Source organism: Temnothorax americanus, unplaced genomic scaffold (genome assembly GCF_048541705.1).
Source record: "Temnothorax americanus isolate GAGA-0224 unplaced genomic scaffold, ASM4854170v1 Scaffold16, whole genome shotgun sequence".
In the NCBI taxonomy this organism is placed as follows: domain Eukaryota; kingdom Metazoa; phylum Arthropoda; class Insecta; order Hymenoptera; family Formicidae; genus Temnothorax; species Temnothorax americanus.
The window spans coordinates 1,509,095-1,527,982 of record NW_027509297.1 but is presented as its reverse complement, the minus strand read 5'-3'; the positions used below and the strand labels follow the sequence as shown (position 1 = coordinate 1,527,982).

The 18,888-nt window shown below is 39.7% G+C and overlaps 2 protein-coding genes across 7 annotated transcripts in view; one reads left to right on the top strand and one right to left on the bottom strand.

The window, feature by feature from the left end:
- The window catches only part of Notum (palmitoleoyl-protein carboxylesterase notum), a 600,456-nt gene that overhangs the window by 24,567 nt on the left and 557,001 nt on the right, over positions 1-18,888 (bottom strand). For 4 of the 6 annotated variants that reach the window (XR_013256340.1, XM_077402645.1, XM_077402644.1 and 1 more), the window contains exon 1: positions 2,378-3,280. The exons of 1 other annotated variant lie outside the window; for it this stretch is intronic. Coding sequence is in view for 3 of the 5 variants with exons in the window: in XM_077402645.1 (XP_077258771.1) it covers positions 2,378-2,440 (63 nt within the window). In the remaining 2 variants the exon portion in view is untranslated. Of the gene's footprint in view, positions 1-2,377; positions 3,281-9,561; positions 9,935-18,888 lie in introns of those variants that run through there. One more of the 6 variants, XM_077402647.1, reaches the window with a different exon arrangement.
- The window catches only part of Kair1d (Kainate-type ionotropic glutamate receptor subunit 1D), a 386,506-nt gene that overhangs the window by 37,706 nt on the left and 329,912 nt on the right, over positions 1-18,888 (top strand). The gene's annotated exons all lie outside the window — the stretch shown is intronic.

Sequence of the window (18,888 nt, the reverse complement as noted above, 5' to 3'; positions counted from 1 at the left end):
ATTATTTAATAAAAGTGTGCGGCAAATAAAATATTCTGAATGTAAATTGAATACAACAAAGAACAGGGACAAAGTAGTGTTTTCGATCGAACAATCAAGAATGAGAGAATACGTGAAAAGTTATAACTCTATAGAAATTGAGGGAAAAATAAATTATGTTTTATTTAAATATCGATTGTTATATGTTTTTGCCATTTGCATTTATGGTCCACGGCGGAAAACGGATTTCGAACGTTCTCTCTCTCCGAAATGTAACTCGCTCCGAGTTTCTGTTTTTGGGCCATTGCAATGCGTAATCGGCTGTTTGGAAAAAAGCATAGCTTCGTTTAAACCGTGCGCTTTCAATTTTGACGTTTGCACAAGGGCGCAGCTGGTGGATCGAGCGGGATGTATCTCTCGCGAAATTTTCAGCAATTTTAGGAATTAGCCCGTCGTTCAGTTATATGAAAACGCACATCGGAGACAGCTAGCGATAATATTGTGCGCGAATAAATTTATTTTTCTCTTTTTAATTTCCCACTGCCATATCCCCTTAATACGTGCCGCGCGCGGCTGGTCGGCGACAGACGACGATAAATTTGTGCGAGAGAGAATCGCGCGCGATTCGCGGGAGCTCGCGGTTTATCGCGTGCGGCGCGGCGCGGCTAGCTGCCGCAAGTGATTTATCACGTGCGTCGCGTCGTCGCGCGAATTCTATGCGCCAGATCGGGCGCATCGTAGTCGGCCGTCCAGGAAGTCGCCCGATTACGTTAGAGCTCGCGCTCGACACAGCCTCTCACCTCTCACCTAATGAGTTTCAATCGACACCGTAATTAACGACGTTTGCTTGTGTCGATATTTTCGCCGAGGCAATAATATTGCGTAGCAACAATAATTAAATTTAAATTAAATTGTTCATTAAAATCAATATCTTAATTATTACTTACTATTTAATTAGCTAATTAAAATAAATTAAGTCATCAAAATTGGTTTAAGTGTACTGCACAATTTGTGTTGTACTTTACAATCTTTCGTCCGAAATGATCGATCGATCGCATCGCATCGCGTGTTAAACGTTACGCGCTACCTCTGATTTTTTTTAAGTTTTACTTATTTAATGAAGATAGATACGTGGAGATTCAACACGGTTTTGTTACAATTATACATTATATGATCGCATTACGTGACTTTAATTGTATATAAATAATAGTTTTGGATTTCGCTTTATATATATTTCACCTGAGATTTTTGTACCGTGAACAAAATTGATTATGAATCCGCATAATTCATTATGGAAGCGTCATTAACGCGGGGGTTACAGATTTCTCGAGTTTCCACGACGTACAAAAGCGGCGCCGTATATTTTGACGCGCGAAGAGCATTAAAAATATCAAAGCGAACGCTATACGGTGGAGGATCGTCGTGCGCGAGAGAGCAAAAGCTTGCGAAATCGTGGTAAAGAAAGATTTCGAGGGCGGCGGCCACGGAGGTCAAATAACCCCCCCCCCCTTCCCAGGAAGAATCCGCGACCGGTACCGTGGAGTTTTTGCGACCACATCAGGCGAGCGTTCAAAGGCTTTTCGTTAAATCGTACTTAAAAGTTAAAGGCCACTGTTTACGCCTAGTCGCATCGCATGTACGACGGTTGTCAGGGAAAAGAGAGAATTAAGGAGACAGTCGGTGGAGGGGCGACGGGTGAGAAACGCGCGGCGGTACCCGTGAAAGCAGAACTTCCAGATGATCAAAGAGCGTTAAAAGAGGATTGGGATGCCTCGGCCGCTACTCGTCTTACGACGCCGCCGGTGTGTATGCGCGCGCGCGCGTGTGTGCGCGCGTGCGTGTGTGTGATAAGAAGGAATTAATGTACAGGACATTCGCCCCTGTTGTTGTTGATGATGATGATGACGCATGCGATAGCTTCCCTCTTTATTCGTATATCGCGAATGTAAGATCTGGATTTATTTTTGATTGTCCATTATCGTCTACAGGTTTCTCGTATGGCAGTTTAATTTTATTTACTGTTTTCATTCGGATTTGCCTTTTCACGTAAGTAACTGCCGAGCAGCTTTGTTCATTTTAATTGCTGGGTGCAGTGTTATATAATTTAAAAATTAAAAATTATAAACACTTGTATAAAAAATATACGTATATATATGTGTATTAATTATATAATTAAATATAACGATTGCTTTAACAGACTTTAATTATATGTTATATGATAACATTAAGGATGTTGATATCGATTTTTGTGAAAATTTTTAAATTACTCATAATTCCATATTTTTATTCAATAAGATTTCTCACGCCCAACATTCCTAACTTAAAATTTATCCAAAAATCAGGCAAAGTTGTAACAGAAAATCGCGAAATACGTTCGTGCAAGGTAAACTCGACTCACCTGCAACGCCGTCTTCATCTTGATACACCCTCGTATGCTAAATAGTAGAGCTGCTGTTCTCATGCGACAAATCTTCGTATCTTCATTCGCACGCAATCATCGCAGTTCATGTCGATCACCTTCAATCCGTGCGCATACAACAGCGCGAATCTATCCTCACGCGGATCATCTTAAGTCTCGTCAACGAATCACAACAGCACTGTGTTTTTCTATTGATCCATTCGTACGGTTGATGCGACATGAAATTCGCGGTGGTCCGTAATCTCTCCGATCGAGTGCCGCGCGACGACGATCCCGATATTTAAGCGGGGGTTGAGGGTATCCCGAGAGAGTCACGTGGTACTACGGCACGCATTTGAACGCGCGCGCGTGCACCGCCGATTCCGCTCTCTTCCTCCAGCGTCCCGCTTGACGGTTCGGAGCGCACTGCCGTCACTTTTCGCTTCGACCGCTTCCTTTTCTTCTTCTCTCCTTCTTCACTCCTTCCGCCGATGCACCCTTCTTCTTCCAAAGGCACGAGGGGCCGGGTACGCGCACGTGCCGGGCACGATCGACGAAGTAATAGCGACTGACACCTCCTCTTCTTCTCGCCCGATTTTTCTTCCTCCTCCTCCTCTTCCTCCTCTTCCTCTCCCCCGGCGCTCACCCGTTTCGAATTTCAGGGCACCCCTTCGAATTCGCGATTCTCACGCGAGCTCGCGCTCAGGAATTTGATAAGACAGTGCTCGTTATTGATTGAAGAAATTTTTCAAGCTCAAAAGGAATATCTTGACGTGATAATTTGATCTCGTAATCGGAATGATTCGATTAATTGAAGAGTAGATGAGCACTTCAGGCGCGCTTTCACCCGATCTTGCGATACGAGAGATCGCGTGCAGTACAGCTATACCTTGCTCTTTGCACTATCAGAGCCGGGAACCGACTGACAATCGGGCCAGTTCAAACCGTGCGAAGTAACCAGTAAGAGCACACCGGCGAGAGGGGTAGGGAAGAGCAAGAAAGAGAGAGAACCAGCAAGAGAGGCAGAGTAGGAGTGAGTACGAGCGAGCGGGACAGAGCGAAGTCTAGAGGGTGGTGGAGAAGAGCGTGGTTCTCACTACCACGTGCAGGGTTGTTTTGACTGCGACCAACTGCGACGAGGTCGTGAAGATCATGGACGCTTCACAATATCGATTCAGTCAGGTGCCTTTTTTAAATTACGATTTTGTTATTTCACTTGTGATATATCTCGTAATTAACACGATTTACAAAATGATACGTACATAGATCAATACATCTCTTTCAGACTATCCCCATCGATCATGTATTTTAATTAAATAAAAATTTCAATTAATGGAAAAACATGTTTCTTGATGCTAAAAGCATGATTTGATTCTCCGTTATTTGACTCAACAATATTCGGATTCAATAAATTTTCGTAATTAATGTACGATCAATTGATTATGTAATGCGACGTTACAATTTTAATTAGTAAAATTATTGATTCAACCTGTAATTATGTTTACGCGTATTCGTTAATATGAAATCATGGAGAGATAACGACGACATGATAAAAAAATACGAGTATACCGTGCGATATCAAAATATATTCCAATGCTAAAAAATTAATATCTGTAATGAAATTATTAAAAATAATACCGCGGATATATTTGTAGTTAATAATGCAATTATATAAAATCCGACTATTAGAATTATCTACAATGTTTCCTGTTTCATGAAAATGAATACCAGCCTGAAGCACGACTATACCTCTCTCATCGTTATATATAAGGAAGATCGATAAATGCGGTCTGTACTGTAAATGAGTCCACTTGATGCGGTTTATGATTTCTGGATTTCTATTACTAAAATTAGTTATTAGATTTCAATAATTGATTTTTGTTTTATATAGCTGATTTCATTGAAATAATTACGGTGTCGATATGCTCGATGATAACATCGTATTTCGTTTTCCGGGGACACGCATTTTACCATAGAATCTTGAATTAATTTGTGATGATTCATTCATCGCCATCAGAGAAATTATTTTACGCGATATCGTTTACAACGCGTTGCACCGTATCGCATAATAATGTTTGCACTCAATATTACATCAGCTAAGCGGTAAATTGCTAAGCTGTACGTGTGGTGTTACCGTTAGAGACATTTTTTTTGTATAATTGTGGTTTAAGCGCTTTTATGGTTTATTTTATCACACATCGAACGTGGATATTCAATTAATAAATGGCACGGCTATTGAGTGTAATCCACGCGCATTTGCCGACTTTTTTTTCATCCTCACTTCTCTCGCTAATTGAAACTTAAATTTACAATTTCATTCGGCGATGAAAACACCACAATTCACAGTATTGAAGGAACATTCGGGCGAATAGAATCTTTTTTTTTATATTCTGTATAAAGCAGGAATTCTGATATTTTATTATAAATATATTACTACGATAAATAGAAACTAACGATGTTAAGAGATTAATGATGCTGCATTACTTTCCACACATATTTTAATTTTTGCAAAAATAAATATGTCGAAAAGGTTTAGGTACGTCTAATTCTTGCATCAATAAGCCATTATTTACCAAGACATTTACTAAACACATGACGATGTAAATCGTGCAGATTGAAATTAACGAATTCCTCTGATCCTTTTACAATCATATCAAAAATACTTGTTTGGTATCGAAAGTTGAAGAAGTTTTCTCTCTTTTCCATAGACTTTTTACTTCAGAAATCTATCCATCGCTGCATCGCCACGGTTTTTCGATTCGCTCGGTGCTCGCGCGTCCAGATCTTCAATTACATTCCTATTTCGCCACAATTAATTTCCGACGCATCTCGGCCATTAACAGTCTAATTCGTGCAATTCGCTGCGCGGCGACGCGATCGGTTTTCCAGCGAGTCGAAGCGCTCGGCCAGAGACGGCCGGGCCGCCGCAAATAGCCGTGGTGCACCGTAACGCTGTCATCGCCGGCGTTGTTTGTCCCGAACGTTGTCGACGAAAGATCAAAGCTCGGGGTATTCGAGGTCGCCGACAAAGGCAGCCGACGACAGCAGGTGCCCTTTTCGGTGAACGCAAAACCTGCGATTCTTCCTCTCTGCTGTTCTGTTACCTAATCGATGAGGATCGAGGGGTAACGATTGTGTGATCTCCGATTATCACGGTGGACACTTCTCGGTCGAAAATCGAACGGCAGCATGTAGGCAGGGAACTTCGACACGTATACAATGCGATGGCAGGGGGGCCCCTCGTCCTCTGTTGAATGACTTCTCGTCGCTACTGTAATCGGCCGGCATCAATCTTAAGGGTAGGGAGTGTCGACCTTCATCGAGGTCGCGGCTCGTTCGCGGAGTTAATGCAAATTGCGCGCGCGGGAATCTTACGAGTATAGTAATGAGGAGGCTCCCCGCCTTGATCATCGGTTATTTAGTGATGGGGCAATTTGCAAGCTGCATTATTAGAAAGCGGTGGATCCAGGTAAAGGGATATCCTTGCAGTCGTGCGATCACGTGGCCGGCAAATGGTTCATCTTTATATAGACGCATTTTGTTGCGGAACTACAGTAATTTATATCCTATTCGTTACTTCCTCTGTGTCTCGAAAAAATTGATAAATTGTTTTTACATTGATAATTCCTTTAAATTAGTTGTATCAATAATAATTATAATTATTGTTGATTTAAAAAATATTTTGTCTTTAATATCTATGTGTTACAATCGATAAAGAATTTATTTCAGGATAAATGTATCGGTATATATAATTTTTTGTTATTTTTACACAAAATACTTGAAATACGAAACTTTAACAATGTTATAATTATATTTACCATTAACAATAATTATATATAAGATATTTTTATTTGTAATTATATTTATTTGTTTGTAAAGCTACGTTACTTAATTATTATTTTCTTTGAAATATACTGCTAGACGGATAGAGAAAGTTAGCATAAACATAATAATTAAACTAATTAAAAGTTCACAAATTCGAGTGGAAATAAACCTCCAGCTTCATGTAAATGTACAGCATATTTGATGTTTAGATTAATTTTATAGCAAGTTCTCGACTACTTTTGTACTCCTATACGAGCTGTTTTTACCACGGATTGTGTTTTAAAATTTAATATAAAGCAACACAGGAACAAAAGAAAAATAATCAAACGCGTGTAATCTCGGTTTTTACTCAAACATTGCAACTGTTCTCAACCGATTTAATCATCGATGGTTCGAAACCAGGAATATTTTGGCGGACCGAGATAATATATGAACATTAGGAACACACACTGCGTGATCGCGAGGCGTTCCCGTTTAACGTGTTGCAGTTATCGCTACGTCGTTAACATTCGCGCAAAAAGAGCTCGTATACCTTGACCGGGCGCCGCCACGTTAATGACACGTGTAACGAGATAAGGTAACGTAGGTGCACATACTATGCCCGCCATAAAAGCCGGTAGTCTATCGCGACGAGGCGCTTCGTCGAGTAGCGCGTACTTATTGTTAGATACTTACGAGCGAACGAGGAGGAGAAGAGAAAGAGATAGAGAGAGAGGGATGGAGAAAGAGGAGAGCCGGACGGAGAACGAAGAGGAGCGTGAAAAAGTCCGCTCGAAAAACGGGTTTGCGGTGCCGCGGGTGCTGCCGGGTGCGTTGTAGTTTATCGTCGGAATCGTGTAGCACGTTACGGTACACCGCGATCATTAGCAGCTAGAAGCCGCCTGCTGCCGGCGGGAAGGCTGCACGATACTCTCTTTGATATCCACTCGCCGTACCGACTCTTAACGCTGCGGCCGATTCACGGAACCTCCGCGGGGCTCGTGGCTTCAATAGAGACAGGAAACGGAGTAGAATAGAAATTTATTATGTTCTCGAAATAATCCTCCGCGTGAATTAAGCAGAAACAGAATTAATTGTATATGTATAAATAGTGAGGACGAACGTACGATGAAATGACAATTTATAGCGTGGAAATGTGAAAAGTTGATTCACGATAGATCTATGAAAATTAAGTTTTTAAAGAATAGAATAACAGATATTAATTAATTGACAAAAGTAGATATAATGAATGAAAGATTGCTTATTATAAATTTGTTATGAACAGTGAGAAAGATATGCAAAATAAAAAACGTAATAATTAAAATGAAAAAAATTACAGAGAAAAGAAGAAGAAAAATTATATTATATTTAACTATATATTGTTTTGCTTCTTCTAATTCGAAACATGCGAGTATAAAAAACTTAAATTATTATACACTGGTTTTTCTTTTTATCTCTTCTTTCTCTTTGATTTGCTTAAGTACGGAGAATGGAATTCCACGTGGAATGCTTAAGAACGCACAGTCCGGAATGAACCAAACAAATAATTCCTATTCTTGTTTCCACCAATGCACTCTCGCGCGTTTCGACACCTGGCGCCGCGCTGTTTCCCACTTACATTAGAATTTCAGTCGAAATTTGACTGTGGCTTAACGTGGGATCTCCGACTGTCCGAATCTGAATTTCAGTTTTACCCAAATTTGGCTTTCGACGGGCGACGGGCGACGGGCGACGGCGCGTCCGCATTTGCATACCGTGAACCGCGCATAAATAAATAAATGAATATGTGAGCGTAATGGAGCCGATAAGTAAATTTGCGAAAAGATTACGTATGTATACGCCCCGCGAATATATCGAACGCGCGCGTTTCTCCTTCTTAAACCGTATCTTCGAATGGTCGTCGGCGATCAACAGCGTCCAGAAAAGCGGCGGGCCAAAGCGATCGACTTGACGTTATTAGTGGAGAACGTGTCGCCGTAATATTATCGTATCGAATTAATGATAAGCGAAAGATCAGAAGCCGGGCGAATCGGAAAAAAAAATAATAATAATTCTGAGTCATCGTCAAACCGGTCGATGCCAATTTAGGCCGATTCGCAGTCGAAACGAAGTACCGAATTGATGCTCGAAAAGTGCCGTGGAGTGTTCCGAACGAACGGCTCGGCTGTTCACGATCTTGTTCTGTATTCACAAATTGCGAATGTATCCAGTTATCATCGTGTACGAATTTCCGTGACTATCTTGTTGAAAGTAACATTATAAAAATACAAGCTTTAATGCGACGTATGTATGTAAATGTACCTGAAGTTTTAATTGAATGAATTTTGAATACCTTATCTTTTTGTGACTTTTCCAGATATACCGTTAAAATGTTACATTTCATACATGGATTCAATAGATATAACGAAGCAGGAATATTATATTAGGAACGGAGTAATTTAAATGTACGTTACACGGTGCGCCCTACGTTTGCACACACGAATACAATTTTCAAAAGACTGATAGTCACGGCCTATTCTTCCGTTAATGACGCGCACGCGATGCAATTACGCAACAAACAATACCTGTTTTGCTAGGATAATGGACAAATATACGTTTACGCGAGCGTTACTTCTGTAGTAACTTACGATAATTCGTTCGCGTAAACAAAATTTTGTAGTAACTTACGATAATTTACTCCGCGTAAACGAGTGATATATCGTAAGTTACTACAGAAGTAACGCTCGCGTAAACGTAGTAAAAACGAATTATGATGCTGGAACACCCACTGTTCGGGCAATATACGCGCGTCGCGACGAAAGATCACGATTAAACATTGAAATTGGGCAACAATGGGTTATATAATATCTTGATTTGCCGAGAAAAGTCTTAAGTCTAAAATACAAGAGAGAGTGTTTATATTACAATGATAATGAGCTATCAAGTTTTCTATTCCATAATTTTTGTACATCTTAATTGTAATATTTATATACATGTCGCATTTATATTCTTGTCTCTAAACTTTTCGCATTTCAAGACTTAATTTGCACCATATTCTTAAATATGATGAACAATTATTGCCTTTTAAAATACATATTATTTTTAATAACTTCTCAATAATAGACCTCGTTTCCGAACAATTAATAACTCGATAAAAGAACACAATAATAAACAGTTTTGCGCGACGGCAGGCCGCGGTTGTGTGTGCGCACAATCGTAGTTTTGATACCGGCGGACTCAGGATATGACGAGGGAGTTGCGACCAGGTGTGTAGTAGTCGAAGAAAGGGGGACCTCTCGTGGAACATAGGAGGGGAATATCTCGGAGGGCAGTCGGCTTCTTTCATCCCTTCCTCGACGATCTACCTCTTGTTTATCTCTTTTTTTTCTCGCTTGTCTTACCTCCTTGTTGCTTCAGCGGCGTTGCCTGTACACTGTGGCCAAACCCCGTCACAATCGCGGGGAACTGATAGCAAGCTCGCGATATCCTTCGACTGAATCGGTGAGAGAGCCGCATCAAGAGCGAAATTCAGAGCTCGCGGCGGAGATACCGGCTGGAGCTGCCGGCCAGCATCTTAAACAAGCACGACAACGCGCGCTATCATCGTTAATTCTCGCAACTAAAGTGCAGCTATTATTATTAATATCGTGGTGAAAATTAATGATAATAACGCTTTTGCAGTCCTGTTGTAAACGGTTCCTGCCAGTTTTAAATATTGCCAGGCATTAACACGATATAACTTTCGCGTGATCGTCTCACGGAGATTTAGGAGATTTTCTTATATTTTGTGAAAGCTATAGCTATTATTTTTACAAAATTTTAGACACCTTTTTGTATTTAAGAAATTTATTTACATGTGTAGTTCGTATGGCATTTTATCTATCAAACTGAAATTATAATAAAATTAGTAGGATTTAGGGCTTTAGGGATGTGATGATTAGATGTTAACGTGTCAATGCAACTGCTAAATTGGCTTTTCATTGTTGCTATCTTTGTTCGTTAGTGGAGATAATTATGGCTTTGTACTGTGTTAAATAGCGGTACCATAATAGAACACAACTGCAAGCTCTTAACGTTTCGAGGGTCTTCCTACTATGTCGCAAATTTCTAGTTAATTAAATGTGGGATGCGGGATATACGATCGCATACTAAAGTGAAGGATTTTAGAGAAAATAACATAAACGAAGCATGAATTCATGGCAACGATTGTTTGTTCATTTTATTTGCAATATATATCATACTACTTTTTCAAGAGAAACTTTTAAGATATAATATTACAATTTATTTAGAAGATATCTGCTATTTTACGCACATTTTAACATAGATTATTAATAAATGTATTTACGTATTAATAAGAAAATGTTCTCTTATTTTGATCTTATTATGTGTGTTAGTAATTGTCAAAAAAATTAAAATTTAAAAAAACATAGTTTAATATTTATTATATAGAGGACATTATATATATGTATTAAAAGTACTTTAAAATAAAATAATTATATTGATAAAATTTTTCTCTTAAAGTAAACTTGTTTAATTATAGTTTAAAAAAGTGGTTCATTTCTGAAACTTTAGGAAACAAAGAATTTGATTTATATAAAAATTTATAAAAAAGAGTCACGGTCGGTCTCGCTCCGCGTGTACTTGGCGCGAGACACTACCGTGACTCTTGATATATACTTCAATTAATATAAAAACAAAGAGATTTAGCTTACAATAAAGTCTGATAAAGATGGTTGAGACCAGCATGAATGTTTTTTTTAACTAGAGGATTAGTAAGATGATTCTGTATGTGTATGAGTAAACAGAGTGCGGGGTAATGGGTTACCAAGACACGTCGTTGCCAATGAGGGTACTCGGCTGCCAGTGGGGGTAATGAGAATACCCGTGAGGGATAAGAGTAGGAAGGAACGAGCCGTTTACTCGCGCGCGCGACGGAGGCAGGTGCGCGTCGTGGTTGTCGGCACGTTTGATGTTAGCCACGCAGTTCCACGGAGAATGGGGGGATGCGTATATGTCGCGTTTGAATCGGTGATGCGTGTGCATGCCAGGGATGGGGGTTGGAGGAGGGGTTGGAGGAGGAGCTGCGGTCAACGAAACGGAAACTTTCGAGGGGGACGAGGAGAACGGAGAAGGAAGAGAGGAGGGCGATAAGAGAAATGTGGAATCAAAGAAACAGAAAGGGAGGAGAAATAAAAGTGCAGCTCGAGGAACTAGGAGGGGATGATAGGGATGGGAAGAAGCGCGGTATACCGCGGGCCAATGCGGAGAGAAGGAATCGGAGAGAAAAAAGGATGAGGCCGGAGAATATTAAAATGACGGGGGAATAAAAGCGATCGAGCGGAAATCGGATGGTATGAGAACGTTGGATGGCCAAATCTCGGTGAATAAATGAGATAATGATAGCTGGGCTGATGACGATGCGATGTGATAAGTAAGCGAGTTATTGGATCAGAGTTGTTTATTATTATACGGAGAGAATTTTCTCTTAAAATTTACCCTGAAATCATGGTAATTGTAGGACAACATGTACCACCAAAAATTTTATGCGAGCTATTCTGATTAATATCTACCATAATAAAAAATATTAATATCCATTACATTAAAATATAAAATATGTTTGATTAATTTAACTAAAATATATCTAGAAAATTTCAATAATTTTTCAAAATTTACCAATCTGCTTGGTAATTTTTATCACGTTGTTTGTAAAATGTCTTTGTATAGGTATTTTAAAAATTCCTTGGTTACCAAGTTGTCCCAAGTTTGTAGTAAATTTAAGGGTAAAATTAACAAAAAATTCCCTCCGTGTATAAAGATGTTCTCAAAATATAAATGATTATTTATATATCTAATAATGAAATTGATTGACGATTGAATAAGTCATCACATAATTCACGCTACTGTAATTAGAGTAAGTATTGATTTAATATTGGCTTTTTTAATAAAAATCATTTAATTGATATTGATTAGATCTCGGATAAGTTCAGAATACGATAAGAGAACGTAAAAGCAGTGAAAAATCAAAAGTGCCAGATAATGAAACGAGGATGAAATAATCAATGCGCGTATCATCATAAATTCAAATGGAAGAACAACACTTCACTTCAATCAAAGAAAAATTCACCGTACAAATAAAGCACGAAAGAAGACTGAAGCGGGCGATAGAAATCGAAGAGGAATAAAAGAGGAAGGTGGATGTTTGTGAAAGGAGAAGCCTGAAGAGAGAGTAGTGGCGAATGGAAGAAGACGCGGAAAAAGAGAGAGACGGGTGAAGTGTGAGAATGTCGAAGAAATTGTAGGAGATGGTGGGGCGAAAAAAAGGAGGGGGAGAATTACGGTGGACTACTATTATGTAAACATCGCGGTAGAGAGCTTTCATCTTGCCGCCACATGTCCGCCGCCGTCGCCACCGCTGCAAAGCTGACCTATAACTCCAGCTCTCTCTCTCTCTCTCTCCGAATCGAGGGAACCATCGAAACGGTCCATTCGCGAAATTACCATGGAACGCCGAATCGATGAAGCCTGCCCTACGTGAAAAATACATAAGTCGTTAACGAGGACAGGATAGTTATTCTCGGATTATTTTCGAATTTCTCGATCCGAGATAAAGATAGGATCACTTAGTTTGCCATGACTATTTTTTTTTTCACTTTCTGGGAATAAAGAGAAAAAAATTTAAAGACTTGATATATAGAAAGGCCGTAAATGTCATGTTTTTAGATTGTCTTTTTGTTGAAAGAGGTTCCATTTGCCGAGACAAATAGCGTTGTAAAAAGCTGTAGGTTGCTATAAGGTTATGTGCAGGTAATAGACATTTATGAGAATTTTTTATGAGATACAAAAGAAATTTAGAAGAAAAAAACAGTTTTTGTGGTTTTTCAAACGAACATAAATGTATGTGTTTTTTCTTAAGATTTTTTTGGTGGTACCACAAAAAATAAAAAATTTGTCGCTTTCGTAATCATGAATTATTATTATTATACTATATAACTATTGATTTTTCAATACATTTATATTGAAATCTGTTGGTAACAATAGATAACAGATTTAATACAGCGACAGAGTGATTTTACTTTGTTGATTGCAATATATTACCGATTACACGCGTAAAACATTTATTATTAATAGTTTTCATTCTAATAATATTATCAAAATATTAGCAAGATAATTGTTCATTCTGAGTACACATAATTAATTGGTGTGTACGATATTATAAAGGGAATATCGCAAATATTTTGACACTATACAAATACTATGTTACAAATGTTAATCTTTAATAATAAATGATATGTGAAAGCACTGAAAGCGAAGTGCTTGTTTCATTTGTATCATTCAAAAATATTGATACAACTGATATAGCTACCGCTAGAGACAGATTGATAGGAGCTGTTCTAAAACTGTCACGTGTGTAGAATGCGAAGAAAAAACAGCGTCATAAATCGAATTTGCGAACAAACCACCCTTCAATGTTTGTCGTACTTGAATTAAATGTCGAAGGAAAACAATTTCCTCTACAGTTTGCAAATTTCGCAATAATCTTTCGTTGTTTTTCCAAACCGCGCTGCACGATTTTTCCGGCTTGTTAACGTCGTACTTCGTGCATCACGTATCGCGATCGACGATGTTGTTTTTCGATTTTACGGTCGTAAGAAAACAATTTTTTTCTTTTTTTACCGATGTGCCGCTCGCACGCGCGTGTACATACGCGAGAGGAACGAGATCAGGGCAAAGAGATCGAAACGGGAGAGGAACAGCGCGAGGAGTGGAGGGGAGGGGAGGGAAATAACGATGTTAAAGCGCGACCACCGCGGCGCCGACGAGCCCTCTAATTATTATCCACGATTATGCGTTCAAGCGTACGCGCACAACAGAAATTTCAACGGAGGCGCAGCAGTCGAACGTCTCGGCCCGAACGCCGGGGCAATCGTTCTGAATATTATGGAGGGCGGTCGCCGAATAAATATCGATAATGCCTTTTCGGTGCCTTTTCGCGAAAACGAGCCCGTCCGAGCACCATAAGCCTCTACTTTATTGTTACTTATTACGACGGCCGACGCCGATGCTGCCGCGCTCCCCGCGCGCAGTTTCTCGAGGCAAAACGCCGCGGAACGAGTACCCGATAAATTAATGTAATGCTCGCTGATGGCTACAAGTTTACTGCGCGGGCGTGCATACACACGCCCACCCTGGCAATCATCCCCGCACCGCAAATATGGAATGGCACGCGGCTCGCCGAAATTAACGCTAAGGATTCGAAGGATGCGCGCCAGCTTACGTCCACGTTTTCTACGCGGCGCTTGTAACAATCGAAATTGTTCATCGAGCGTTAAAGAAAATACGTACGGCACTTACGTGCCAAAAGCGTATTTATTTAGATCAAAGAATTCTTGAATTTGTACGTGAAAATTGTTTTTCGGATAAATCCAAATAGGCAGAAGCGCTCGTAGAAGCGTTTTCAATATAAAAGCTAAATATTCGAAAAATATTGTTCGATTCGTGACGATATTGTCTGGAAATGGAGAGTGCGCTGGCAAATTCTCGAAAAACATATCTATATTGAATTTCCAATTTTAATTGGATCATAAAGTAAGAATTTAATTCTTAAATTATTCTTCTTGTCTAAACTGTTTCATTCAATTTCTCCATTTTGACAAAGATCTTGTAGACAATGTAGACAGACAATTGTGTCGCGGTATTTCAACGATTCGAAAACCGCATTTTCGCTTTTCACGTGCATTTAATTTCCTTGCTTCCCCACAAAGAGAGACGTGGGATACCACGTGACTAGCCAATGTCCGCACGAAGGATTCGAAGGATGCTAGGTGCAGGAACTGATGTAATCAACGTCGTGGTACAATACAATGCAATCAAACTCAACAACGGCATTTCCTGTTTGACCCGCCGCCGAATCCCGGCGGGCATTGTGGCTGGTAGGTAGTCAAAGTATGCGTTCAATGGCACACCTGAGCCCGCGCGGAAACTTTGTGCAATAAGTTCGATTAATTAATTCCGATCCCGCGGATTAACGCAGCGTAATATAATTACCTGCCAACCGAGTATTGCTCCCCCTCAGTTATGAATAAATTATTGACTGTTATCGACCTGCGTTATTGCGACATAACTGCAATTAATTTGCAGCAGTTTGTTAATTTGAGAGAATATGTATATTCTTTTTATTCTTTTACATTAATCTATATATATATATATATATATATATATATATATGTTAATTATATTTATATATATAAGTACAACAAAAAATGGCACAATTATTAACATGCTCTATTGCATATTCTATTTGCGAATCTATATGTAGAACACACAAGTTCTATTCGTAGTATAATCATTCTTCGATGCATGTAATATCTCTTGCAAGCAATTTTACTTTTACGCGGTGGATATTCAGAACAAAGCTTTGTGCAATCACTTTGAGGATCGTTATTTTAACTTGATCGTGCAGTACACAATTTGAAATTTGTAAATTGTTAAAAAAAGACGAGGGTATTATATCTTTTACAAAACAAGTTTCTTAGTTAATGCCTCCTCGATGGCTGAAAACCACAAATGGGAGAGTAGAGTTTACGACTCCGTAGTAAACTTGTAATCAATACGGTCTCTGTCTATAGTCTACTGACAAACTTGTGTTACCTCTCTCTCTACTTTCGGTAACCACGACTAAACATCTCTATAATAACGTGACTGGAATCAGCAGCTCTCTAAGCATATAATGCCCTCTTCTTCTCTTATTGTTAGATAATTTTTCTCATATATTGATCTTCCTCCGCGATCTTCCGTTTTTACTTCTTCTCGTCAACACTCTTTAACACAGACACCGTGGGGACCTTTTAAGGCACAGACGATTTTTCGTATTTGCAGTTTTCTCCTGACGTTTCAACACTTAAAAAAAATTGCAACAGTTCTGGCCTTATGTAAGTATAGAAATCACTTTTTGAAAATTTTTATAGATTTTTTGTAACACAGAAACGCTTTCAAAAACCCTTTAGACTTAAAAGTCCCAGGGTGTCCGGGTAAATGCTCCAAAAACACGGTGTCCGCGCAGTGTTAATTCATAATACAAACATATGTCTTTTGCACTGCTGTTGAACACAACTCTATTTTTAATCCATCGGTAATTCTCTCTCTCTCTCTCTCTCTCTCTCTCTCTCTCTCTCTCTCTCTCTCTGATATAGCTTCAATATCATAACAATTTAAGCATAGACTTAGAAAATCACCAATTATATCGAAAGTTAGAGAGAGAACATAAAGAGAGAGTGTGTGTGGAGTGGAAATGAGGAGAGTACACTTTATTAACCTCCGCCTGAATTTATGGGGTGAGGTTTAGTGGTAGTCGCGACTCGCAGGAAACGGGTATTTATAATCGGTCCGGAGCACAATGCGGCTAGATAGGCTGAAAGATAAGTGCGATGAGGACACACGTGTCTGGAACACGTGTCCTTTTCGTGGCTTGGCTACGTAAGATCGGTCACTGCGCCTTCAGATTAGATCATTACGATACTCATCCTCGAGAGATTCAAGCCGTAGCAGAGATTGCTTCCATTTTGGGTTGTTTTAATCGTGTGTAATGAGCGCTCATGATGTTGAAAAATGATGGCACAAAACTATTATGGTATTTTTTATGACAAAACATACTTTTCGTGTATTTCCTACATTTGTGTATCAAACAATACGTTAATATTGTTAAATTGTTTTGTAGATAAGATCTCAAAAATTCGGGAATATAACAAAGTATCAAATATAAAAAGTATTAAAATAAAAAATATAAAAAGACATACGCTTAAAAATTGTATAGTTTGAGTTTTACTGTAAAATAATGTCTGTTGGACATTTTATGAAATAATTAAGATATACTTGTATTAAAGTGAATTTAACTTGAGGTAAATTAGTGTGCAGGCTTCAATCTGCGCCAACACGTTCGTCATAACGACTTTTTACTGCTAAATTTCACGAAAATACATACGTTTCCTGAAGAAGCGACCAAAAACTAAGACTAGCAAGATATTGCGTATGTCATGCGCCATCGAAAGGGCATACACTACGGATTATTGTTTTTATACGTGAGAAAGGTCTTACCGGACAAGACCCTTCCGGGGTGGCACATTTATGCTTACGCCATGAGTGATCGTAGTCGGCAATTTTCAGGGTTGCCCCGAAACAGCGCGGAAGAGACCGCCACGTCGGCGAGCCGGCCGACCGTCAAAGCAAGCCCGGTTCATCGCAATAGAAAAGCATATAACTACGCGGTATAGAGAGGCTCAGGCTCTCACAATGCCGGTCACATGTCACCATTGCTTTGAACCGTGCCGCCACGTTCTTTCTTCTAAGCCACGCCGGTACGCATCCCCCCCTTCCTCTTACCTGCATATTCCTCCCCCTCCGCTTGTCGCCCTGCCACAACCAATGAACACACCACACTGTGTTCGATTTCGGATCCAATCGGCTATACCACTCGCTCACCTGCAACAGCAATACCCCGTTTCAGCCGTAAAGACGGAGCCGTGTGCCGTGTATGCAGGCTATTTATTTGTCCTACCGTCATGCGGGTTTTCGCACGCTGCGTGTCGTGATTGATCTTTCGCCGTCGATTATCTGAAACGTCTTCTTTGTAGTAAACGGATTGTTTACGAACGAAACGAGAGTGTTTACGAATCGCAAATGGATCTTTGCTCAATTTTTCAATCTCACTTGCTTATATTATACAAAAGAAATTTAGAAAAATATTTTATGTGCTGTTCTGTTTAATTAAAATATATTTGATGGACCGGCTCTTTATTGGAAAGCATCGGTCCTAAATTCCTGTTCTGAGAGATTCAACCCTTCTGAAATTTTCGCGTCACGATAAACTCACAAAACGCGGAGAGTTTGTTGCGTAACTCAGATTCGCACGAAGCCCGTGACATTTTCTTCGAAACTAACGCAACGAGGTGCTAATCAGCTCGGGTATCCGTTTAAACGTACGCGCGAGCTGCTTATAAGGAGATATCTTGGCGAGCGAGGGACGAGTATTCAAAAGATAGGAAGCTTCCTGTGATGTCCCGGCATGGACACTGGCGTTGCACGAATACGGTATACGCCGGTGGATCTTTTTACAGGCAAAAACGACATAATCGTATACGACGACCGATCATGTAATGCTCGCGTACGGCGGAGCGGCATCGAGAAGTCCGCCGGCGCTTAATTAGCCGTCAGCGTCGTCCGTCGCCGCGTGAAACCGCGCTTTGATCAGGACCCTGATTATTCCGTCCGCGTGCGACCTTTTTTTTTTACACTGGTTTTCGTAGCGCGGAAAAGGGGCTTCGCAAAATTGCCGTTGGAAATCTCGTATCGTTGGCGGAGGAGAGCTCGAGAAGTCGTGCGAGCCGGGCTTGCAACAACTTACTCCGGCTATTTCAGTTCTGTCCGTAATCTGAAGATTATTTGCGATATAATTTAGAACGATAACGAGGCGCTCCGGCTACTGCGGCGATCTAACGAGAATACAGAGTAAAAGAAGGTAAACATTTTTTTATATAAGACGCCGTTGCGGTATATTTATCCGTGTAATCTTTGTAATTTAACGACACGAGATTCAATATTAGCTTGAAAAAGTTTAATCGATTCCGGCATAGTTCCTTTTGTCTTTTCATGCATGTAACATCTTAATCATTGTGAAAAATATCTCTGATAAATCTTTCTGCAGCCTTATTGATGGTTGAATAAGCGATTATATA